This window comes from Capricornis sumatraensis, chromosome 20 (genome assembly GCF_032405125.1).
Source record: "Capricornis sumatraensis isolate serow.1 chromosome 20, serow.2, whole genome shotgun sequence".
NCBI classification, from domain to species: Eukaryota; Metazoa; Chordata; class Mammalia; order Artiodactyla; family Bovidae; genus Capricornis; species Capricornis sumatraensis.
In genome coordinates this window covers 41966745-41992647 of record NC_091088.1, presented here as the reverse complement: position 1 = coordinate 41992647, position 25903 = coordinate 41966745, and the positions used below count along the sequence as shown (strand labels likewise).

Sequence of the window (25903 nt, the reverse complement as noted above, 5' to 3'; positions counted from 1 at the left end):
TTTAATCTTTTGTATACTAGCTCAGTGAGGCAGGTATTATCAAGCCTATTTGACCAGAAATTTATAAGTATTGATAAATTCATGCATAATGTGTTCTGTAGCTCAGATATTCTACAGCTCTTATAATTATATTCTCATTAAAACTTGGTATGGAAAAAAGTGGTAGATAAAGCACTAATTTTGTCCATTGTATATTCTTGTCTCCTTTGTTGAAGATAAACTAACCCATTGGTGGGTGGGTTTATTTCTGGGCTCTCTCTTGTCTGTTCCATTGATCCCTATGTCTGTTTTTGTGTCACTACCAAGCTGTTTTGATTACTGTAGCTTTGTAGTAATGTCTGAAGTCTCGAAAGGTTATGCCTCCTGCTTTTGTTCTTTTTCCTCAGGACTGCTTTGGCAATTCTGGGTCATATAAATTTTAGGATTATTTGTTCTGGTCCTGTGAAAAATGTCACAAGTAATTAGATAAGAATTACATTAAATCTACAGACTACTTTCAGTAGTATGGTCATTTTAACAATATTAATTCTTCCCATCCAAGAGCAGGGGATATCTTTCTATTTCTCTGAATCATCTTTGATTTCCTCTATTAATGTTTAATAGTTCTCAACATAGAAGTCTTTCACTTCCTTGGTGATGCTTATTCCTAAGTATTTTATGTTTTTTATGTGATTTTAAAAGAAACTATTTTATGTGAAAGCTTTACTACACACAAGAGGAAACTACTTTTATATCATTCAGTATTTGCAAAGAAAAGCTCCTCCAAAATTGTCATTATCTCAGCTTTTTAGTTCCCATCCATTTGGAGGGAATTGGAAAGCACTGGGATCTCTTACCTGCTGGTCAGAATGAGCAATGACGAGGTTGTTGGTATTGGGTGCGATGGCCAGAGCAGTCACAGGGAAGTTGTAAGCAGGCACTGTGCAGTGAAGCTGGGGACAAATCCAAGACATAGGAAACTCTAAAACGGGATTCCATCCCCCAGGAACGACCGGATGGTCTAGGTCAGTAGTTTTAAAATAGTGTTCCTTGGAACTCAAAACGTTCTATTCTACGGAAGTTCCTGTAAATGTCAGGTATTTCCCCAAACAATAAACTTTAATTTCATTTTTTTAAAAAGTGCAAGTTTAACTGCCAAGAAAAATGACAAGTGTTCACAGAAGACCTGGAAGTAAAGCCTCCCCTGCTGTCTCTACACAGGTATGAACTGCTCATAAACACATCATTGAACAGGGGATCTACAGCTCTACAATGAACTTAAAAGAAACTAATGCCTGTACAGCAACCATATGCCAATAAAAATTAATTAAAAAAAAAGAAATTAATGCCTAGGCAAAGACATATATGTCCATCACAAGGCATGTGCACTGGTACACAGAACACTTTTAAATGCCAGGCAAAGCTCAAAGAGCAGTACATGCTCTTGCCACAATGCAAAAAAGTTATTAAGTTTACGGTAATTCTTTTTTTTCTTTTGTATTTTCTTTTTTTAACTGAAGGATAACTGCTTTACAAAGTTTTGTTGTTTTCTGTCAAACATCAACATGAATCAGCCATAGGTATACACATGGCCCTTCCCTCTTAAGCCTCCTTCCCATCTCCCCCGCTATCTCACCCCTCTAGGCTGATACAGAGCCCTGTTTGAGTTCCCTGAATCATACAGCAAATTCCCGTTGGCTACCTATTTTACATATGGTAATATAAGTTTCCATGTTGCTCTCTCCATACATCTCACCCTCTCCTCCCCATCCCCACCCCTCTTCATCTGAACTTTCAGATGAAGATGACAACCTGTAAGGGAACATGGGTAATTCAATCTGGGGATGACAATATCATTGCTAATTAGTGAAAAATGTTTTCCTGCTATTCCTAGTTCTGTTTAATTTGAAAATATCTTGAGAATACAAGGCAAGCTATTGAAGGAAATTGTTTCTATCCGCATCTATTCCTCTGCAGATCATAATTTTCCTCCTCAAAATACAGACAAAACCTAGATGTAGATTTCATTACTCATAAATCCTTAATTTCAAATTTCTGAGGACAAGTGGCTTCACTGTTCCTATTGACTGGTTATTAATTTAAGATTATAGCTTTGGGGTTTCAAACAAGTAAAACAGGAAAAATTTTTTTGTTTAAAAAAAAAAAAAAAAGGCCGGTAATTTTCCAGGTCCTCTCAGTCTTCCCGGAGTCTTATAACTGCAGGGCTAACTTCCTCCTGTTTGCTGCAACCAAACCTCATGCTCACCTTTAGCTGTTTCACATTGTACACGTGCACACCGGCACTGGTGCCTGAGGCAGCGAGCCAGTTTCCGTCTGGACTGACTGCCAGCAAACACATGGACTGCACGGTCCCTGCGAGGACAGAAGAGCAGCTCAGTCTCTGAATTTGGTGTCCACAGCCAGCCACCCCTGCCCTGAGTCTGACGGCAAAAGCCACCTCAGTTTCCGGTTACTGACAGGACAATTTCTTGACAGTTTTACAAATAAGTTCTAGGTGCTAATCTGCCTACTATAATTTAAGTAGCCATTCTCCAAGTAAAGAGGAGCCAGAGAGAGAGAAACCGGAAAGCAGCACTTGCCTGGGAAGGAGATGAGCTCTCAACTATGAAAGTGGAGAATCAAGGGTAAGAGCTATCACCAAAATTTATACCTCAGTTGTTCTAAAGTCCTTTCCTATCAAATGTTTTTAATCAAAGTTACAAGCAGCAAATTCAATAGATCTGAGGCAGATCTTTAATTTACAAAGTCCCTGCTATACATTTAGCACTAAGGGAGCATGGGCACGGATGAGCCATCTGTCATTAAAAGAATTTTAAACCAATGCGGCAACATGAAGATTCTTGTGGGATAAAAATCAGACAGTGATGTGATATGCCAAAGTAACTGCTGCCTTTAAAACATCCCCAAACAATGAAAAAGCTTTACAACTAGACATAAACTAGATGCTAAAGGATGAGTGAGGTGGGTAGAAAAAGGTGGAGAACACTGTGAGCTAAGTGACAAGGACAGGAAAACACAGGTTTGAGGCCTGTAAAGAAACCAGCCTGACCATCAGAGGAAGTAAGATGAGAGAGGAGGACGAAATAAAGCCACGTATATAATGCAGACCACAATTTTAAATGAGTGCTAAAGCCAAGGTAAAGAATCTAAGTTTCATAATAAAACCACATACAGGTACTCAATAAAGACTGTCAGTCTACTTCATCTGATTCCCAATTTGTATGTTTCTTTTCCAATTTGTTTCTGGAACAGCTTATGAGCAGTGAGACTTTAAGATGATTTTTAAAAGCTGATTTTCCTGGGACTTCCCTGGGGGTTCAGTGGTTGAGATTTCACCTTCAATTCAGGGGGTGTGGGTCTGATCCCTGGTCAGGGAACTAGGATCCCATATGCTTGGTGGCCAGAAAAACCAAAGCATAAAAACAGAGACAACAATGTGGCAAATTTAATGGAGACTTTGAAAATGGTCCACATTAAAAAAAATCTTAAAAGTTCATTATCCAGACAGATGGAGTCTACATAACCGTGAAGTCATTATAATCCTGGTCAAGGGAGAAAAAAAAAGACCCATGGGAAGTATTGAGTACTAAGTTCTTAATGGTCAACTCACTAAAAGTTATCTACCCATAGTCATACATTCATGCACACTCATGTTCTCAAAACATACAGAAACGTAGCCAAAAACATTAGGACAGGTAGTGAAACTGTATTCACAAGTTCATCTTTATAAAAAAAATAACAAACCCCAAATTAATGTGTCCACAAAATACCTACATACAAGCACCTCCTAGAAATATACACAGATAATAATGGAGGTTATCAGGATCACAAATGATTTTAAGTTCCTTCTTGCTCTACTAACAAAACTCCAAGAAGCGTGATGAAACTTCTCTGGCCCTAAATAAGGAATCAAAAACCCAGTGAGAAAAGAGTAGGTGTGAGCAACACTGCAGATCTCATCAAGCGTTTTCACTTGCCAGGTGTCTCCTGCTTTAAATCGCAGATACGTGAGTGTGTAGTTTTTGCAGGACTGAGAGGAGCATTAGCGAATCCCTGACAATTGAGATCTAAGTGAAAAAAAAAGAAACATCGGAGATTGGCTACTCTCTCCCGAGGCCAGGTCCCAACTTCTCACCTGACTGGGGCTGGAAAGAATGCAGGTGCGTGAAGCCTCCTTCCAGGAGCCGAAAGACGCGAAGAGACCCTTGATTTGACGCCACAAAGAGCTTTGTTGAATCCTCAGAAAACAAAATCTGGAGGGCAGAGCGAAGGAACACCGGCATTTTGGAAACCTTGGGGGAAACAGTGGTAAAGGTCAGAAGGAGACAGAAGTTAGACCCAAAGCCCATAAAAAATTAGCAGCGCCAGGCTCACATCACATGAGTACTTCCTATCTCCAAGGAGGCCCACTGGCCAAGGGCCTGGAACACCGACGTGCCTACTGTAACCCCTCCACTCCCCCCATCATCTCCTCAAAAGCCTAACCTTTTACTGCCATTTTGTGGCATTTACCTACTCCTCCAAAAACATAATTTTAAATTTGGCAATAAGAGACCATTTTGGTAAGTTTTCTCACTGAATAAGGATTCATATCCAGAAAATTTCCACTTCACACAACAATCACCCACTTATAAGGTTTCTTCTTATTCAACCAGACCCTGGGTTATCACTTACCCTCTGCAGGCTTATGTTGTCATGTTCGTAATTCAGTCGATAGAGAAAAAAACGAGAAGCTGTAGAACAGGCTATCCAACCACCACATGGGGAGATACAGCTGCAGATAATGTTCTCAGGACCCTGGCAGAGTGAGGAAGCAGGACAAACGGTCAAGTAAAACTTCATACAAGGTTCACTGTGACATGGATCCTCAAGCTACTGCCACTCTGAACCCACAAATACCTACATGTAATCCCTACAGTCATATGCTGTGCATCACTATGATTATTTCACAGGTGGAGCATCTGAAGGGTGTGGCTTTGATTTCCAGAACAGAAGTCTCTGAATAATGTCAGCTTATTGCAGCCCGTCATGTACTTCACAGGTAGCCTCCTACTAAACCTAACTCTAAAAACCTGATCAGGCAGGCATTGAATGCAGGGGAGCTTTGGAGGCCTGGTGACTTGGGGACTGGTTTTCTATTTTGTTAATGACAACCTTCTTTAAAGACCTCTAAGAAATATTAAGTGAAAGAAAATTTGCACTACACAGGAAAAGTTTAGTGTAACATTTGTTATCATTCAAAAAACTCAAAGAACGTCTAAATGTAGGTAAGGGTACTTCCCTGGTGGTCCAGTGGTTAAGACTTCACGCTCCCAAATCAGGGAGCACAGGTTTAACCCCTGCTCAGGGTACTAAGATCCCCCATGCTGCCCAGCATGGCCAAAAAAGGGAAAAAACATGTAAGTATGTATGTACACACACATTCATACACTCATATGCAGAACAAGGTCAAGGAGGATATATAGCTAATCAATTAGCAGCAATCATTTCAGGAGGGGTGACTAGAATTAAAGAGCTGGACAAAAATATGACCTATCACTGCTGTTTGAGTTCTTTATAGGAAGACTGTAATTCACAAGTATTGTGCAACTGAAGATGTTTGGAAAGGAAGATAGCAAAGCTGTTTGTATAGCACAGTCCCATCAGTACTGAAAGAAAGGATATATACACATACACACAAGTGAACATTTTTTCTAAAAGAATATATAAGAAACTGTTGGCAGCAATCATCTCTGAGGGGTGGGGGGTTAGAAGGAGGTTCATTTTTCACTGCATACTCTTTTTATATTATTTGAATTTTTTAAGAATATGCATGTTATCTTCATAATACCAAAAGAAAAACCAATTTCTTGTATTAATTCATCTAATAAATTCTGAATGCCTGACTTATAATCACAGGAAACCCAATCCTCTTGATATGGTACTTCATTCAAATAATTTTACATTTTACAGTTTAGGGTATCAGCTAAGGACCCCCACCCAAATTTAGAACAGGACATATGTTCTGGATTTCAGAGTCTAAACACCCAGTTCAACTTCCTTACCTTTGTCTTGAGGTGAAGTAAATGATCTGCATTTTTAGAGAGCGGAAGGGTATCCCCATTCTTTCCTGGAACAAGAAACATCTCTGATATTTTTCTTCCCAAAGGAAGGCTATACAAATGTTTTTTTCATTTAAAAAGTCATTCCTGGGTAGAATGGAATCTCTACCACTGGGAAATCAGAAACATGTCTGACAGAATGAGCTTAGAGTTTTCTGGGGGTATGTATACGAACAGGAGAACAGTGAGCACTTTCTTAGCTTCTCCGTGGGGGCCCTGAATATGGCCATGGCGCTTCTTTTCTGAAGCTGCTTCCCACAGCAAGGCATGCAGGTAGATGGAAGTGAAATTTGTGTGGCCTCAACTTTAACTTCTTTTGTTCATCGTGGAGCCTAAAGCCAAAGCCTCTACTATAAAACAACAGCACCCACACATATGTGTCATACCTAAGGCCATGAGGCTGTCACCCTGGTAAGATCTGCATGACCTTCTTTTTCATGAAGGCTTGAAACATGACAGTCTGTCATTTTTCAACAGCCTGTTCTGATCCCGGTCCAGCCAGGGCAAACTATTCCACGCCCCTTGCCTCCCCTATGCCCTGCAGCGCACTGTACAGGACTGTAAACTTTCCAGAGGTGATTCGGTGTGCAGCTAATGATTTTCACACTCTGAGGAACTCCCCTGCTCTATCTAGTGGATAGGAAACCGTAAGGATGTCAAACAGACAGCAGAAGAATCGACTTCCATTTTTCCACAGGCAGAATTTCAACTGCAATTTCTGGCTTCTCTCTCCGAGTTTTCTTGTTGTGAAAAGACCTTCTCCCAGCTTACCTGTTGCAACTGTGGATCCCAGTCGCCAGAGTTCCAAGTGATGAGCAAACTGGAAAAGGAGAAGCTGCTTCTTTTTTGCACAGGAAACAAGCCGTCGCTGGACCCATCCAGGAATCAAAAAGACAGAAACAAGCTGGGGTCATCTAGCGCAGCAACACCTCAGAACACTTTTAATGTTGAAATCCACTGACTTGACAAGTATTTCCTAAGTACTACCATACATCAGGCAGTCATAAGATCTAAAAACACAGTGGTAAATACAAACCTAGCTACTGGGACTTCCCTGTTAGTTCAGTAGTTAAGAATCCACTTTTCAACATAGGGGATGTGGGTTTGATCCCTGGTCAAGGAACTAAGATCCCCCATGCCATGGGGCAACTACTGAGCCCGTGCTCTACAGCCTGTGTGCTGAAACAGGGGACTCCCATGAGCCCCAACAAGAATCCAGCACAACCAAACGAACAAACGTAAACGTAGCTACTGCTCTCAAGCTTACAGTTTAAAGGACTGACGCAAAATTAAACAGGCAATTACACGAAAGGTGCACAGAATTTTAACACGGCTAAGCACACTATAGGAGAAGGCAATGGCACCCTACTCCAGTACTCTTGCCTGGAAAATCCCATGGACGGAGGAGCCTGGAAGGCTGCAGTCCATGGGGTCGCTGAGGGTCGGACACGACTGAGCGACTTCACTTTTTTCACTTTCACGCATTGAAGAAGGAAATGGCAACCCACTCCAGTGTTCTTGCCTGGAGAATCCCAGGGATGGAGGAGCCTGGTGGGCTGCTGTCTATGGGGTCGCACAGAGTTGGACACGACTGAAACAACTTAGCAGCAACAGCAGCAAGCACAATATGTGATGAATAAAAGTAGAAAGGATATTTAGTTTAACCCCAGGGCAGTAACGGACTTCCCTGGTGGCTCAGAGGGTAAGGCGTCTGCCTACAATGTGGGAGTCCTGGGTTCGATCCCTGGATCAGGAACATCCCCTGGAGGAGGAAATGGCAACCCATTCCAGTACTCTTGCCTGGAAAATTCCATGGACTGAGAAGCCTGGCAGGCTACAGTCCATGGGGTTGCAAAGAGTCGGACATGACTGAGCAACTTCACTTTCACTTTCAAGGCAGTAAAGACAGGAGCCCAGACCAGGTTCACTGGTAAAGATCACTCAGGAAAGAAAGCAGGTCAGGACGTTCTAGGCAAACACATGGCTCAGGAAACATCTCAAAGATAAGAGAGCATTGTGGGGAGTAAAGAGAAGTCCTTCAGAACTGCCAGACTCGGTAGAGGTGGGGGTGGAGGTGCTCTAAGAGTGTAAGAGTAGAGGGGAGGGAAGAAGCTCTCTTCTCCATATCAAGACAGGTGTCATGAGCCATGCTAAGGAAGCAGGTCTTTATGCTGAAGGCAACGAGGGCCAACCAAAGGCATTTAAGCATGGAGCAATGAATAAAGTTGCTTTCTGAACAAATCATGTGGAGAATAAGCTAGAATGACACAAACTATAAAAGGAGATCATTAACAAGCTATTGTTAAAAAATCCAGATGAGAAAAGACACGGATCCAAACTAGGATCATGGCAGTGTAGACAAAGAGAAATGGCTAGATTCGAGAAGATGAGGAAACAGACTCGGTGAGGTTTACTGGTTGAATGGAACGTAGAAGCAGATAGTGGGCAGAAGAGTTTCTAGCCTAGAAAGATGATGAATTTACCTAGAAAAGAACACTGGAAGCCTGGATTTTTCTGCTCCCATCCAGGATAATAAACAGCCCAGCCTCAAAAACAAACAGAATCTCCATAAACCACACCAAACTGGAAAAAGGAGTGATTTCCCCAGAAGCTGAACTAGGAATGCTGCCCTAAATCTCTTGGCCCCTGTAAATATCTTTGCCAGAGGCTTGCCTGAGAAACAGACGGAAGAAAGAAGAAGGCAGGTAACTACAGAAGCCCTACAGATTTGCCCAAGAGTGAGTGGTGCTGTCTTGTGCGACAGATGGACGGGGAGGTGAGGAGGCGGTGGGGTTAGAAGATGATACTCACGTGGGGAAAAGTGATTTTTCGGAGAGCAGCATCATAATTCTTTACCTCCACTTTCTCCATCAGAGGACGAATAACTAAGTGGGTGTCGGTGCCTGCAGTGAAAAGCAGAGGGGAAAAAGCATCAGAATTAGAAAAAGCTCCACATGAACATAACTGGAGACGGGCAGAGTTAAGAAGCAGCCAGGCGGAGAGCAAAACCCACCTCCAGATATCAGTGCGGTGGGGCTGTGAGCCACGGCTCGCACGTCGTGGGTGTGATGCTGAAATGGCTTCGTCCGCACCCACTGCTTCTCGCTGCTGCTGGAAGTCACAGAGACCAGCTGAAAATGGAACACTGTCCCCTCGGCTGTACCCACCACGAAACTGTCTTCTTGCTGAGAAAAGAAATCATCAGGGAGGTACATTTGAGCAAAACAAGGCCCAGTGTTAAAATATTCCCCGAGGTTTTCTACCTGGAAAGCTTATGTGGGAAAATGCCCAGAATTGGGGACAGGAGGTTGCGGGGGTCTTTTTTCCTCCAGAAGCTAACAATTCCATGAATAGGTCACAAGGCGCCCCCTGCTGACAAAATAAACAGGAAGTACTTTAAACTTATGAATGTTTTCATACAATGCAAACTAGACCTCAACAGAATAGCAATAATATTGGGCAAAAGAGGAGGGGCCTCAAAAGAGGCAGCCAGAAGACAGAAGTTCATAAAACCCTAAAATTCACTGTTCTTTTTAGAGGAGCAAGGGCAGCCTGAGGAGGGGAAGTGGCCTGATCAATATCACAAACATGCAGGCTCCCTGGCTTCCCAGTTTAAGGCTCTTTCTGGTCAGTGTGTTGAGCATGGGGATTTCTGTTAGTTTTAAAAGGTCTTGCTGTGTCTACAACTACTTTTTAAAATTTCTCTAAAATCATTTTCATTGTAACTTTATTTTTTGCACATAATTCTGAATAAGAAAAAACCAAAACAGGATACCTGATAGGGTAGTGAGAAAAAAATCAGGAACCTAGATCAGTAGTTAAACAAGTCAAATAGTGTGAAGAGTGGGTGAACTGATCAAGAACAGTTAGATGTCTGAACACGTGAGAATGGAGCTACACACTGTGCTAGGAATTTTAAGTCATACCATCTCTAATCTTTCAACAGCTTGAACGTTAAGTATCATTTGCCCTATTGGGAGCAACTGTAAAGGACTGAAATGAGCATAGCAAGTCCTTGTCAAGGGAGCCCTTTGATCGTTCAAGAGCTATTTCACGACTCTACAAATTGTGAAAAGCTGAGAGTGATGCAAAAGATTCTCCTGCATAGAGATGCAAAGGGATTCTGCTTAGTAGAATGCAGTAGATGACTGCCCTGTGGACGCTGAGTTTGCAACAAAATCATAAAACATTTCACCTTCCTGATGGCCTGACATAACTGTGTTCTCTGATTTCTCCCTTTGAACTGCTTGTGACATCTTACTGGCTCCCTCATTAATTAATGAGGTACAGAAAATCTTGGACATATGTCTATTTCATGTTTGTATGAATCATGATTTTACCTTTTTTTTCCCCTGCCTAATCATCATTTAATAGGCCTCTACCCTGATAAGGAAACTGCAATTTCCAGAGTTTACCTGCTTGTCCATTTAGACTTGACAAAGCTACATGCTCTCTGCTGCTAAAGCCTTTGCTCTGGGCACAGGCCTCTCTCCTTTACCTCCTCTGAGGCTACAGTTCGAAAGGCATCAGTTCAGTTCAGTTCAGTCGCTCAGTCGTGTCCGACTCTTTGCGAGCCCATGAATCGCAGCATGCCAGGCCTCCCTGTCCATCACCAACTCCCGGAGTTCACTCAGACTCACGGCCATCGAGTCAGTGATGCCATCCAGCCATCTCATCCTCTGTCGTCCCCTTCTCCTCCTGCCCCCAATCCCTCCCAGCATCAGAGTCTTCTCCAATGAGTCAACTCTTCGCATGAGGTGGCCAAAGTACTGGAGTTTCAGCTTTAGCATCATTCCTTCCAAAGAAATCCCAGGGCTGATCTCCTTCAGAATGGACTGGTTGGATCTCCTTGCGGTCCAAGGGACTCTCAAGAGTCTTCTCTAACACCACAGTTCAAAAGCATCCATTCTTCGGTGCTCGGCCTTCTTCACTGTCCAACTCTCACATCCATACAAGACCACAGGAAAAACCATAGCCTTGACTGCTGCTGCTGCTGCTGCTAAGTCACTTCAGTCATGACCGACTCTGTGCGACCCCATAGACGGCAGCCCATGAGGCTCCCCCGTCCCTGGGATTCTCCAGGCAAGAACACTGGAGTGGGTTGCCATTTCCTTCTCCAATGCATGAAAGTGAAAAGTGTAAGTCGCTCAGTCGTGTCCGACTCTTAGCAACCCCATGGACTGCGGCCCACCAGGCTCCTCCGTCCATGGGATTTTCCAGGCAAGAGTGCTGGAGTGGGGTGCCACTGCCTTCTCCGATAGCCTTGACTAGACGGACCTTAGTCGGCAAAGTAATGTCTCTGCTTTTCAATATGCTATCTAGGTTGGTCATAACTTTTCTTCCAAGGAGTAAGTGAAGGCATCAGCCCAGAGCAAAAGGGAATACTGAGCTGCTTAGGAACACATGTGCTCTTTGCCTCTACCTCCACTAAACAGATCAAGTGGCCATGTGCTCAAAGTCCCACCTACAGAGAAGAACTGGGGAGGCAAGTTTCTCATTCCACAATCTCTTTCCTTGAGGTTGAATTATAAAAGCACTGAGAAGGAAACAAAAGCTCTCTTGGGGGCTTCCCTGGTGGTCCAGTGGTTAAGAAGCTGCCTGCCAATGCAGGGGACATGGGTTCGATCCTTGGTGGCAGAACGAAGTCCATGGGCCACAACTAGAGAAGCTCAAATACCACAACTACTGAGCCCATGCTCCACAACGAAAGAAGCTTGCTCACTGTAATGAGAGAGGCCCTTGTGCCACAACTAGAGAAAGCCCACGCTCTGCAATGAAAAGCAGTGCAGCCAAAATAAAAGTTAAACTAAAAAAAAAAAAAAATTTTTTTAAAGGGCTTTCTTGGAGTGCAGCAGGAACCAAGCAAGGGAAAAGCTGACTTGGAAGAGGTATGTATGTGATTGTGGACACACAGAAAGCCTCCAAGTATCAAAGGACTGGGTGTTTGCCAAAATTCACTCTTTAATCAGTGAAAAACCATTAAAAAAGAAACCTAAAAATAACCATCTGTTCTGGCAAGAGAGTGTGGAGAAAAGCCTTGAAATTAGGATTGGTTTTAAAAGAGATGTAAAAATGGTAATAGCACACTAACTGTGCCAGACACTGTACCTAGCACTTCACAAGTGCAACCCATTGAATCTTTCCTCAGACAGCTATGAGGAATGTATTATGGACATTCCTGTTTTCACAGGGGAAGAAACTGAGGCATAGAAAGCAGCAACATGCCCAAGGAAGATACGGAACTATATTAAGTGGCACAACTGGGATTCAAACTGAAGTCTGCCCAGTTCCAGAGTTTGCGATAAGCACTTCTGAGGACTGGAATTTGTATCACTGCATTTTTTTCAGTTAAAAAAAAAAAAAGTGCCACAATCCCTTGATTCTCAGGCACACACTTTCCCACATTTTAACATCTCTGAAATAAAAATCTTATATCTGTCAATCTTTGTATGTGTGACATCTTCAGATAAAGAACAAATATCAAAACTTCTGGAAGAGCTGTCAAAAGCCTAAAAGAAAACTTTGTGACCACAGTGGGGCATCTTCTGCGAACACTGTGGATGGCAGAGAGGCATGTGTGGGAACCATGGACCCTGAGAACTGAGTCCAGGCGATTCAGAGTCCAGCTGAACGTGAAAAAGCTCTAGGAATACCCCAATTGCTTTATTTCATACACTTTCCATTTTATATATGCGTAAGAGTAATATGACAAAAATTTATGTTGAAGTCTCAAGCAGCTTTTCAATAAGAAAACATAAATTCTACATTTTAAAAAGTGTTGTAGTCAAAATGGCCATCATCAAAAAAAACCCTACAGACATTAAATGCTGGATAGGATGTGGTGAAAAGGGAACCCTCTGGCACTATTAGTGGGAATGTAAATTGATACAGACCCTATGGAGAACAGTATGGAGATTCCTTAAAAAAACAGGAATAAAACTACCACATGACCTAACAATCATACTACTGGGCATATACCCTAAGAAAATCATAATTCAAAAAAACACATGTACCCCAATGTTCATCGCAACACTATTTACAACAGCCAGGACACGGAAGCAACCTAGATGTCCATCCATAGATGAATGGATAAAGAAGTTGTGGTACATAGATACAAGGAATATTACTCAGCCATAAAAAGGAATGAATTTGAGTCAGTTCTAGTGAGGTGAATGAACCTAGAGCCTGTAACAGAGTGAAGTAAGTCAGAAAAACAAACATTGTAATATAAATGCATATATATGGAATTTAAAAAATGGTACTGATTAACCTATTTGCAGGGCAGGAACAGAGATGCAGACAGAGAGAAAAGACGTGTAGACACAGTTGGGGAAAGGGACGGTGGGACAAATAGAGAGAGCAGCGCTGAAACATATGCATCTGTAAGGCAGCGAGGGGGAAGTCTGCTATGTAACACAGGAAGTGCTAATCTGTGACAGCCTAGAGGGGTGGGAAGGGGGGAGGTGGAAGGGAGTTTCAAAAGGGAGGGAATATATGGATACTAATGGCTGATTCACGTTGTTGTACGGCAGAAACCAAGGCAACATAGTAAATCAATTATCCTCCAACTAAAAATTTTAAAAAGCATTGTATCATTTTATATTGTAAAAGGTTATATTATATGTTTATAAAATACAAATTTTACATTAAAAATACCCCGCTCTGTCAAAAGGTGGGTCAACCGGGGATGAGGGGAGTCTGAAAAAAACCTCTCAGCTAACTAACTTTTTAGGGGCTATTCTCTAACTGCTGGAGAATAAGAGTTCTGGCAAATTCTGTGGGTTTTGAGACACACTGTCCTAAGCTCATCTTCCTCCACTACAACACTTAGGATTAGGGAACAGTGTTGATGGCACATCCCTGACACAGCCTTCTCCCCTCCCTGCCCAGGGTGTACAGGAACTGCTCCAACAGGGGCTATACTCACAGCGGATACGGCAATGGACTGCACGTCAGCATTCGAGACCAGATGGTTCTTCACGAGGGTCCCAGTAGCTGAGTCCCAGATCTGCACCTTCCCAGCAGAGTCCACGCTTATGACAGTGCCATCTGACAGGAAGGCCACACCCCAAATGATGCACTTCCGCTTAGACACGCCCATGTACTGCCTATCCACCAGCATCTTACCAATAGCGCTTCCTGGTGAAAAAAGCAAAGCCCACGCTTGAACAGCACTCATTTCTCCTTAGTCTTGAAAAGCTGCCTGTGTTGGCATCTGGTAAGTTCAGCTGCTTGAGCCCAGATCACAGAGAGCCAGTAAACAGTGGTTATGGTGAACTCAAGTATGGAACACCAAAATGTTACCTGGAGAAGGAGGGTGGGGCGGGGCATTGCTGACAGAAGACATTTGTGGTGAGGAGGTGAGATGGAAAGAGACGTTTGGTACTTCACTTAAACGTGGCCAGCTCTGCATACATATGCTACTCTGCTCTTCCAAATCTCCATGAGAATGGGATAGAAGACAACAGTATCAAAATTTGGGGATTGGAAAGCAGATACAGAGTAGTAACTGACTTAGTAGAACCTGAAAACTAAGTCCCAAATTAGCAGAAGGAAGAGCCAAAAAACCACCTGATTTCTACCATGGAATCCTCGGAAGACCCAGCAACTGGTGACTCCAGACACACTGGAAATAGAAGTGAAAGTGGGGTTAAAAGGAGGGACTGGTTGGAAAAAAGTTTAAGAAACCTGAGATGCTAAAGGCAAAGAAGAAAAGGAAAGATATATCCATCTGAATGCAGAGTTCCAAAGAATAGCAAGGAGAGATGAGAAAACTTTCCTCAGTGATCAGTGCAAAGAAATAGAGGAAAACAATAGAATGTGAAAGTCTAGAGATCTCTTCAAGAAAATTAGAGATACCAAGGGAACATTTCAGGCAAAGATGGGCATAATAAACGACAGAAGTGGTAAGGACCTAACAGAAGCAGAAGATAAGAGGTGGTAAGAATGCACAGAACTGTACAAAAAAGAGCTTCATGACCCAGATAATCACGATGGTGTGATCACTCACCTAGAGCCAGACATCCTGGAATGCGAAGTCAAGTGGGCCTTAGGAAACATCACTATGAACAAAGCTAGTGGAGGTGATGGAATTCCAGTGGAGCTATTTCAAATTCTAAAACATAATGCTATGAAAGTGCTGCAATCAATATGCCAGCAAATTTGGAAAACTCAGCAGTGGCCACAGGACTGGAAAAGGTCAGTTTTCATTCCAATCCCAGAGAAGGGCAATGCCAAAGAATGTTCAAACTACTGCACAATTGCACTCATCTCACATGCTAGTAAAGTAATGCTTAAAATTGTCCAAGCCAGGCTTTAATAGTACATAAACCGTGAACTTCCAAATGTTCAAGCTAGATTTAGACGAGCCAGAGGAACCAGAGATCAAATTGCCAACATTCGTTGGATCATCGAAAAAGCAAGAGAGTTCCAGAAAAACATCTGCTTCTGCTTTATTGACTATGCCAAAGCCTTTGACTATGTGGATCACAACAAACTATGGAACATCCTTCAAAAGATGGGAATACCAGACCAGCTTACCTGCCTCCTGAGAAATCTGTATGCAGGTCAAGAAGCAACACTTAGAACTGGACATGGAACAGACTGGTTCCAAATAGGAAAAGGAGTACGTCAAGGCTGTGTACTGTCACCCTGCTTATTTAACTTATATGCAGAGTACATCATGCAAAATGCCAGGCTGGATAAAGCACAAGCTGGAATCAAGATTGCCAGGAGAAATATTAATAACCTCAGATATGAAGATGACACCACCCTTATGGCAGAAAGTGAAGAAGAACTGAAGAGCCTCTTGATGAAAGTATAAGAGGAGAGTGAAAAAACTGGCTTAAAATTCAACATTTGGAAAATTAAGATCATGGCATCCGGTCCCATCACTTCATGGCAAATAGATGGGGAAAGAATGGAAACAGTGGGAGACTTTCTTTTCTTGGGTTCCAAAATCACTGCAGATGGTGACTGCAGCCATGAAATTAAAAGATGCTTACTCCTTGGAAGAAAAGTTATGACCAACCTAGACAGCATATTCAAAAGCAGAGACGTTACTTTGCCAACAAAGATACGTCTAGTCAAAGCTATGGTTTTTCCAGTAGTCATGTATGGATGTGAGAGTTGGACTATAAAGAAAGCTGAGTGCTGAAGAATTGATGCTTTTGAACTGTGGTGTTGGAGAAGACTCTGGAGGGTCCCTTGGACTGCAAGGAGATCCAACCAGTCCATCCTAAAGGAAATCAATTCTGAATATTCATTGGAAGGACTAATGCTGAAGCTGAAACTCTAACACTTTGGCCACCTGATTTGAAGAACTGACTCACTAGAAAAGACCCTGATTCTGGGAAAGATGGAAGGCAGGAGGAAAAGGGGATGACAGAGGATGAGATGGTTGGATGGCATCTCCGACTCAATGGACATGAGTTTGAGTAAGCTTGGGAGTTGGTAATGGACAGGGAAGCCTGGCGTGCTACAGTCCATGGGGTTGCAAAGAGTCGGACACGGCTGAGTGACTGAACTGATATGATATCCCTCAGGTCCTGCCTCATAGCTAAGAAGCCAGGCAACTCCCCAAATTCCACTTCTCAGAGGAGACCAGAAACTTATTCTCTGAAGAGGGGTATCAGTGCAACTGAGGGTGGGAGTGGTATATGGAGCATAGATTAAGTGAAAACTTGTCTCTCAACATTAAGAACACCAGTTTTCTTAGAATGCTGATGGCCCTGCTTGTTATCACCCCACAAGAGAACAAAAAACATTTCTGGGAAATATGACTTGTACACGACAAAAGACCTAAACAGCCTGTCTTTAGAGCTTCCCCATACTGACAGTCAAGCCAGACCATTCCTCAGTGAAGTTTAGATGCAATAAACTTGTCTGGTGATGAAAGGAACCCCTAGACACTGGAGGACAGCCTTAGTATGGAAGGCAGAGGCCCAAGAGAGGGGCAGAGAGAAATAAGTAACAGTTGGAGACGAGAATAGTCTTGGAGAAGAGTTAGTACTATATAATGCAAGAGTTCATACTATATAATGAAATAAAAAGAGAATGCTATAAAAAAGAACATTCAGGAAACAAAGAAGTCTAGAAACAAACAGCAGAAAGGAAAATCTCAAGAAAAGGACTAAGATAAAGATGACAAACTCTCTCAGGAAGCAGAGTAAAAAGTTAGAGATCAAAAGTAACAGGGAAAAGAAAGAAAGAAAATAAATGAGAAAAGCCAACATTCAAATGATAAAATTCTAGAAAAAAATGGAGAGCAACTCATTTAGAAAATGATTATAAGAATTTTCCTCAGAAATGGAAAACATGGGTTTTTGGATTGAAGGAACCTATCAAGTTGTCCAATATAATCGATATTAACAGATCCACACAACAAAGAACATAATTATTAAATTCAGAACAGTAAAGATAAAAGGAAGATCTTAAAAACTCCCAGGAAAAACAAACCACAAAAACCTACACAAAGGATCTACTCCCAAAAAGGCATCAGACTTCATAACACTAGAAGCTGAACAGCAGAGCCATGGCTTCAACCTTCTAAGGAAAAATAATTTCCAACTTAGAATTCTTTCTCATAAAAACCCTTTCTCAGGATCCACCAAACAAAGTGATAAACTAGGAAAGTGCATGACATGGCCACAGGGAACTCCACGTGAGAGACAAGCAAAGGGAATTCCCGGAATGGTTGAAAAACCAGAATTCAAGATCTCAGAGTTGTGCAGCAGGCCCAGAAACTGGCTCCACTTGACTGAGGCAGGGCAGAAGGCTCTGGGAGAGAATCCTTCAAGGAGATGAAAGCAGTAGAAAGAAAACCAGAAGTGGGAATTACCTAGTGGTCCGTGGTTAGTGGCGGTCTGGTGCTTTCCCTGCAGGGGTCCAGGTTCAATCCCTGGCCAGGGAACTAAGATCCTGCAAGCCGTGCACCCACCCCACCCCACCCAAAATGAGAAAGAAAACCAGATGTAGCTGAACCTACCTTATACAACTAAAAGAATGTAGAGATGAATTACTGATATATGTATCAATCACACACAGGAGAGAGAGAGACAGACACACAATATTAACGAAAAGAATACAGGGTACTTTCCAATTAAAAATAAAATTAAAAAAAAAAAACATACAGGGAAGGAAAAGACATTTACTCTGCAAGTAGTACCTATATAGTCTGAGATTAAAAACATCAACTGCTAATCTGAGCAAAACTGCAAAATAACCGTAGTGGGAGGATCAAGAAGAAATATGGGTACATGTGGCAAAGTGCAAAGAAAGAGGGTTAATAGAGTGGAAGTCAATAAATAAGGGGCTAAAACTGAGAAAATAAAACACAGCATTTTAAGCATACTATGTATAGCACAGAGACAAATACCAAAAGAAACAGCTAAGAGTTGCAGGTTATTGCCTTTGAGGAGCAGGAGAAGGCATACTGGGGGAGTCCTGCTTTTTTGTAACAAGCCTTAAGGAATTCTTTGACTATATGCATATGACTGATAACAGTAAAAAACTTGCTTAAGCAGTACAGAGGAAGAAAAAGGCGACATCCCTGCCCTGCGTATCCTCTCATCTTAGAGGGGAGTACAGACAGCCACCCCACAGGTTGAAGTCAGTCTCATCACTGAAGGAATCCATCAGCCAATCCTCCAGGCCAAGAGCAGAGGAAATACGTTACTGTGTTACCAAGAACTTAGGTTCCTCAAAGACAGACACTTTCTTTTATGAAGAACTGGTATATATAAATAGGTATCTACTGATTATTTATACTAAGTGGCTTACTGGTTGAAGGCAAATTTTAGTGTGAATTCTTATGATGAAAAATACTGTATTTAACTGAAGAATCAAGGTTCTCCTAAAAGCAGCAGTAGGAATCTAAGAAAGATATGAAATTCATAGTGACAACTCAGAAGGTTGGTGAAAGCACAAGGACACAAGCTTTTGGAAACAGAGAAATGTGAATATGACAAACAAGACCCACATCCCAAATGAGCTGAGAAAAACAGTCACCTGATTTGGAGTCAAACACGCTAATATAGTCTATGGAGCCAGCCGCAACGTGAGTACCAGCAGGATGCCAGCTGAGACTCAGGATTCGACCTGGGGAGTTTTACAACCAAAGAGAAAGTGACATACACGTACATATACAGCAAACAGTAACTGAGTTCTTTCCACAGTTATCTACAGGACTAGCGTTCTATAGTCTTAGCGCTCACCTACTGCATTTTCGTGAAGAACTGTTTTGCAACAGGTGAGGAACAACTTTTTCCTGGGACTCACATGACATATTTGATGCTTGCTTTTAATAATGGATAAATGGTTGATAGGATTGTAAACAAGCACAACCTTCTGAGGGTGACCAGGCAGTAACCAAACAAAATTTAAACGTGCCTATCTGTCACAGCAATTGCACTGTCAATTTCACCACAGAGAAACATTACTAGAGTGCCCAAGTGAAGAAAAGAATGTTCGTTACAGCACTGGCTTGAGTAGTAAAAAATATATATATATATTAATAATAGTATCTATCAGTAGGAGTTTGATCAAATAAATTATGGAACACCATAAAATGGAATGCCACTCACATGGGCACAACTCAGCTCACACAGAAAGACGTCTGTGATACAGCAAATGAAAAAAAAAAAAGCTGAAAAGCAAGTGCAAGCACTCCTGGAAATGTATCCGTCCGTTCGAAGATACAACAAGGTCTAGATTCATTTTAAAATGTTGCCTATAGACTGAGATGAGCCACTTATTCTTTTCTTTCACCCTTAGCCAAACGTGTGAAATTTTTAACAACACTGTGTCACCTTTGTAATTAAAAAAAAAGAACACCTGCAAGATATTAAAAACAAACATACAGGGATTTGATGAATAGAGAATAAATATTACTATTGGACATAGAGAACATCTCAGACACCACTCTCCAGAAGAGGAGTCAGCATACTGTAACCCAAAGGCCAACCTGGGGTGAGCTGTCGTTAATGAAGTTTTAGGCGAGAACAACCATGACCATTTGTTTAAGCATTATCTAGGACTACTTTGCTGAAGCCTACAATATTAGCTGCTGTCTTTACAGAAACAGGTTGCCAATCTCTGATCTGGAAGTCAGTGTCAGTAGGTACAGCTGGAACAGGGGCAACTGGCTATAAAATTCCCACATTCAACTTGAATGTACTAGCAGGACTGAGAACCACAGCTCCTACCTACAGCAAAGTCCTAGTTTTGAGACTTTATGCACATTTATCAAAACTTCACTAAAGTGAGTGAGAACTAACAAATTGATTCACATAGAAACACTTGCTTTCCTATTTTGGATTACCAGTTTTCTCTATTATTACTTAACCAGGTAGTCATAGCTACGTTATGTTACACAGTAAAGAAAACCTGAGCTAAGGACAGCATCTAGCATATACCCTGCATCGCAGAAAGTTGGCACACAGATAAAATATTCTCTGAACCCATAGGAAAGTATCCCATCTCCAGTGGCACAGAAACATAACTTCTTGTTAACACTACTCACTGCCCTGATGACAAATAACCCTTACTTTTCTGACGATCAAAATTTCTTTCAAACTGGATTTTGTCTGGAGTGATCTGAAATAATTTCACAGATCCATCTTCACAGCCAACCTATCATGGAAAAGGGGGTGGAAAACAAAGAAAGCATTTTAGAGAACCAAATATACACATTTAAAATATATACATTTCTTCCCTCAAGCTAACACTTGCTCTGAAAGAGGAAAAATAGTTTGTGAGAGGAAAAAAGTACTGGTATCAAGAAATTTGGTTCCTGGCAGCCATCACATCCCAACCAGAAAGCAGGCCAATGAGTGGCCTAATTCCTGCACAGGACATGGAGGAGAAATAGGATTTCAAGGCATGTCTGTGCTAGATACGACGGCCTGAATTAAACACCTGTTAACTGTGTCACCTTCATGGAGATATGTCAAGATACTGTAAAATAGTACCAAAAAAAAATCAGTAACTCATTACAGAAAATTAATGGTAAGAATGCATGGGGAGGAGGGAAATCTTAAGTCTGTGCTCAAAAAAATTTTGAGAAACATGGTTCTACAAGTCGACTTGTAAAAAGACCTATCAGAACTCTTAATATACTAACGTGTGTTGTGAATCTACAGAAGGACTTAACACGTGGTAATTCTGAAGCAAACTGTATCATAAAACACAAAGCGCAGCAAAACAAAAGACAGTGTCTGTATCTCCCAATTCCAAAGGACACAGTTTGGGAGATGCTGAACCAAACTGAAACCTCTGGTGTCATTAATGAACAAACAAGATCCAAAGTAGAAGCAGAAAGGGTGCAAAAGGACAAGGGATTTTTACATCTCCAGTAATAACCCCAATCGTGTATCTCCTATTGGAATCCAGGTACAATTGATTGCTTGGTTGCTGGAATTCGGCTCAGACTGGAATTGCGACTGGCCACAACATAACTTTACCTTCCTATGAACACAGGGAAGCAAGTGTAAATGGGCGCAAGAGGAAATCTCGGTTTGGATTACCAATAGTTGCGTACTGACCAAAAGTTGAGAGCCATTGGGGCTGGCGGCCATGCTCCAGATGGGCCCTCCAAAGGCATCCACAGCATATTTGATGGTCAATGCCTGTAAATCATACTCGATAATTTCTCCATTGAGTCCAGCACTAAACAGTCGCTGTCCTTTCGCCCAGCACAGAGCTTCTGTGGCCCGAGACTCATGACCTGGGAAAAACTACAGAAACACAATAACTTCTCAACCCACCGTGAATTCACCAGCTACCAGCACTGAGTGATCACAGGTAAACGGGGAAAATTAAAATGCCCCTCTAGAAATAACTTAGTGTGGAATTTCACACTATCTGAAGATCATGATACTGATACTTTCATTTTTTTTCAGGCTCACATTTTAGTTATACGGTTGGTTTTGTTTCTTCTTCTAGGACTAGTTCTGCAAAATGTTTTCGGACAATAAAGTCTGCAAGTAATTGTATTTGATGTTATCTGATTTTTAAAAGTCATTGTAGTGATCTTGATCGATGATTTCAAAGGTGTATATGTGTCAAAAGTTATCAATATGTATACTTTGAAAACATGTTGCTTACTGTGGGCCAATTTCACCAATAAATGTCTAAAAAATGAAAATAAAAGAAATGAATGCAGCTCACTCCAGCTTTTCATTCAAGTCTCAGATTTCTAAGTGTTTTCTTCTTGCTCAAAAAGCATTCATACAATCAAGGAATTTTATTCTTATAGCTGCTTGCCACCAAAGGGAATGCAAGTGAAAGTGAAGTTGCTCAGTCCTGCCTAACTCTTCATGACCCCCTAGACTGCAGCCTACCAGGCTCCTCCGTCCATGGCATTTTCAAGGCAAGAGTACTGGAGTGGGTTGCCATTGCCTTCTCCGGGAGAGATACAATTTTTCCTAGCTGAACTTGAAAAAGCAGAGCACCTGTAAATGGTCTGCCCAAATTGCCAAAGTCAATGACACAAATAGAAGATAACTCTCCTTACTACTAGTCCCTACTCTTCACTCTCATGATCTGACAGTGATCACCCAAGCTAATCAATCTTCAATAGCCAGGAAGGGAACAAGGAAACAAAGTGGAAGACTAGACTGAATTAATTGTTTAAGAAAAAAGAAAACCGATGGGAGTGGAAAATAAGATGTACTAGGTAAAGACCCGTTGAACATATATTAACTCAGTGATGCCTTTGTATTAAGCACTTGCTAAATGCTGGGAATACAGCCATATCACTGACAAGATCCCTTTTTCATAAAATTGGAAGTTCAGCAGGGAAGAAGACATTAAACAAATATATAAACAATTATATAGTTGCAACAATAACAACAAGAAAAATCACAGGATGCAACAAGCGTGTATCACAGCATGTTTTTCATGCTATAGAATGGGACTCATTTTTGGTGACCAGTGATTTCTTAACTCTTGTTATTGCTTCAGGGGTCAGCTCAGGTAAGTCATCCCTTTCCAGGAATCCTAAACCCATCTCATCAGAGCAAGGCACCTCTCCACTAAGATTCTATGCCCATGCTTAGGTCTATCATAAAACTGACCACACGATTTCAAACCGTATACTCATCTTTCCCCCACTGGATTTTGAGCTCCTTGAAGGTAGGGCCTCTGACATTCATCTTAATGCCTAATGCTTGCAGTCATTTAGAAATAGTTACAGAGTACCTAAATTCCAAGTACTATGCTGCAAGACACTGCATTCATTTTTCCTTCTACTCATTTGCATCATGGTGTTGAGGGCATGCAAGGCACTCAGTAAATGTGAACTGAATTATTTTGCTGCATCTGAAATCTGTAATCAGAGACTTTGAAAAATAGGCTGCTGTAATAGCCCTGTGCATATACCCAAATGATATTTTACCTAATTTAAAATCTTCTTTACTTCCAAACATTAGGTATATAAATCTACCTTCTCTCAAATAGATAATTTAGGAATTCATCTTCTTGCTATCACATCACCAAAAAGTTTGATATTAAAACATCTCATCATTTTTTTCTGAATTAACAGTGAAATGGGTAATAACACAGCAGGAAATGCCACTTTACTAAAGTTATAATGGTGCAGAGACTGATAGGAAGCAATGATCTTGATAATAAGAATGCTGTGCCCAACAGATCTAGTAAACATCAGTTTCCAAATGGCAGTAAGCACCACAATTCCTAGGTAGGATCTTTCTAACCAACATTACATAGACTGAAGCTCTAAGTTTATCAGTCAGACAAGAGATTGTATATTTGTTCTTTGTTTCTAAACAACAGAGAGAGTAGGGGAGAGTCATTTTCTTCTGATCTCTTTGAATACAAAAAAGACAGAAGATTTTGCAGAATTAAACTTAAGAAAAAAAAATTAACATCAACACCACCAAATCCAGCTCCCATATGACTTACTTTCTCCTGAAAGTAGTTTGCTGACAAATTATAAATTTCCACAGTGCCATCTGTTCGTGAAACAGCCAATCTGTTTGACTGGTTATTGTAAGCCACACAGCGGATCCCTGATGGAACATAATTAAAGAAACGCACTCGATGGACATTAAATTCACCCATTCCTAGGAGGGGAGAAAAGAATTATTGTTAAACAGCAGTATGTCACATCTCCTGTTTTTTATTACCACTCTTCTGGACTTCCCTCCTGGCTCAGATGGTAAAGAATCAGCCTGCAATGAGGGAGACCTGGGTTCCATCTCTGAGTTGGGAATATCCCCTGGAGGAGGGCATGGCAACCCACTCCAGTATTCTTGCCTGGAGAAGCCCCATGGACAGAGGCGCCTGGCGGGCTACAGTCCATAGGGTGGAAAAGAGTCGGACACGACTGACTAAGCGCAGCACAGTACCACTGTTCTATGTGGCAGACTCCAAATGTATCTCACTGAGGTTCATTTCTATTTTTCCCCATTTTTTGGGGGTGGGGAGAAGGCCAGGCAGGAACTGGGGGTGGGGAGGATATGGGATCTTAGTTCCCCTGCCCCTGTCACTAGAAGCTCCCAGTCTTAACCCCTGGACCGCCTGGGAAGTCTGACTGAGGTTCATTTTAAAATATTCAACCAAAGATGCTTTAATGGTCCACACAGAATCTATCAAATAGTCTCCAGAAGCTCAGGATTCTTCCACAAAAAAAAATTCAAAAAGCAACACATAGAGCATCACCCAGCCTCCTAGCAATCCTGCAAACTGCCTGAAGGAAGTGCTCCAGGAAGAGAGGTGAGAATCTAAAATTTGATCTTAGAGCAAAAGACTGAACATAACCTCATTTTTTTACAGGGAGTGCGCGCTTGAATGGAGCCACAAGGAGCTGACCAAATGTATTCGAAAAGAAAGTGAAGTCGCTCAGTCGTGTCCAACTCTCTGCGACCCCATGGACTGTATGTAGCCTACCAGGTTCCTCCACCCATGGGATTTTCCAGGCAAGAATACTAGAGTGGGTTGCCACTTCCTTCTCCAGGAATTGTATTCGAGGCAGAACTAAAGTCTCCTTCGTATTTGGTGCGTGAGGTTTCTGGGGTTGGGGGTGGTGAAGAAGAGGATCAATACCTCGATCATTCTAAGAAAGCAAGAAATGTTGACAGTCTAAAGGAGTCTCTCAGAGTCCGCAGAACTCCTAAACCAAAACGATCTCTAACAAGGCAGGATTCCGGGTACTAATCCATAGCTCTAGAATTCCAGTCTTTGGGGGTGGGAGGAGGTCAAGGAACCTGCATTTTGGCAAACATCTCCATCTCCACTGCATGCTAAGTCTGCAAATCACAGACTCAACTACGGTGGTGACGGTGGAGCTGATGGGCAGGAAGAACCAAGAGCTTCTTAGCGGGAAGAAGCGACAGGACTGATCTGGCATCTGTCAATTACTTTCTCTATCCCCAGCTCCGCCGCCGCCAACAGACGCACTCGGGTCAGGTTCGCCCCTTTACTCATCTCCCTTCAAGGTGAAGAATCTGCCAGGAGCGAAGGCGCGTTCGGCCCAGCTAGGCTATGCGTGCTTCCGGGGCGCGCGAGGGCTCCGCCACCCCTTCCCTCTCCGGGGATGTCTGGAGTAGCCCCCACCCGCCTCGGCAGAGGGGAATCGGCGAGTTTCCCGGGGGGCCGACCTAGAGCAAGCCGCACTCGCTAGATACAACCCCATTTCATCCCCGCTACCTACGCCCCTTCCCCAACTCACCGGTGGAAGGGCTCGCCACTTAAGGAGCTCGCCTCTCTCCGCCCCGGCCCCACGTGCGCGCGCCCGCGTGTTCTGCCCCGGAAGTGCTCGCGGCGCAAGGCCGGAAGTGCGC

General features: G+C 42.3%; 1 protein-coding gene across 1 annotated transcript in view; it reads right to left on the bottom strand.

Annotated features, from left to right (window-relative positions):
- Positions 1–25836, bottom strand: part of UTP4 (UTP4 small subunit processome component) — a 29833-nt gene extending 3997 nt beyond the window's left edge. The window contains exons 1-14 of the mRNA XM_068992369.1: positions 25792–25836; positions 24024–24184; positions 21644–21835; positions 20648–20732; positions 19110–19199; positions 14029–14240; positions 9115–9286; positions 8913–9004; positions 6873–6969; positions 6045–6109; positions 4675–4797; positions 4136–4292; positions 2246–2352; positions 837–932 (exon numbers count right to left, since the gene is read on the bottom strand). Of these exons, the coding sequence (XP_068848470.1) occupies positions 837–932; positions 2246–2352; positions 4136–4292; positions 4675–4797; positions 6045–6109; positions 6873–6969; positions 8913–9004; positions 9115–9286; positions 14029–14240; positions 19110–19199; positions 20648–20732; positions 21644–21835; positions 24024–24182 (1647 nt within the window). The 5' untranslated portion in view covers positions 24183–24184; positions 25792–25836. The remainder of the gene's footprint in view (positions 1–836; positions 933–2245; positions 2353–4135; positions 4293–4674; positions 4798–6044; positions 6110–6872; positions 6970–8912; positions 9005–9114; positions 9287–14028; positions 14241–19109; positions 19200–20647; positions 20733–21643; positions 21836–24023; positions 24185–25791) is intronic.
- Between the last annotated feature and the right edge of the window lie 67 nt (positions 25837–25903).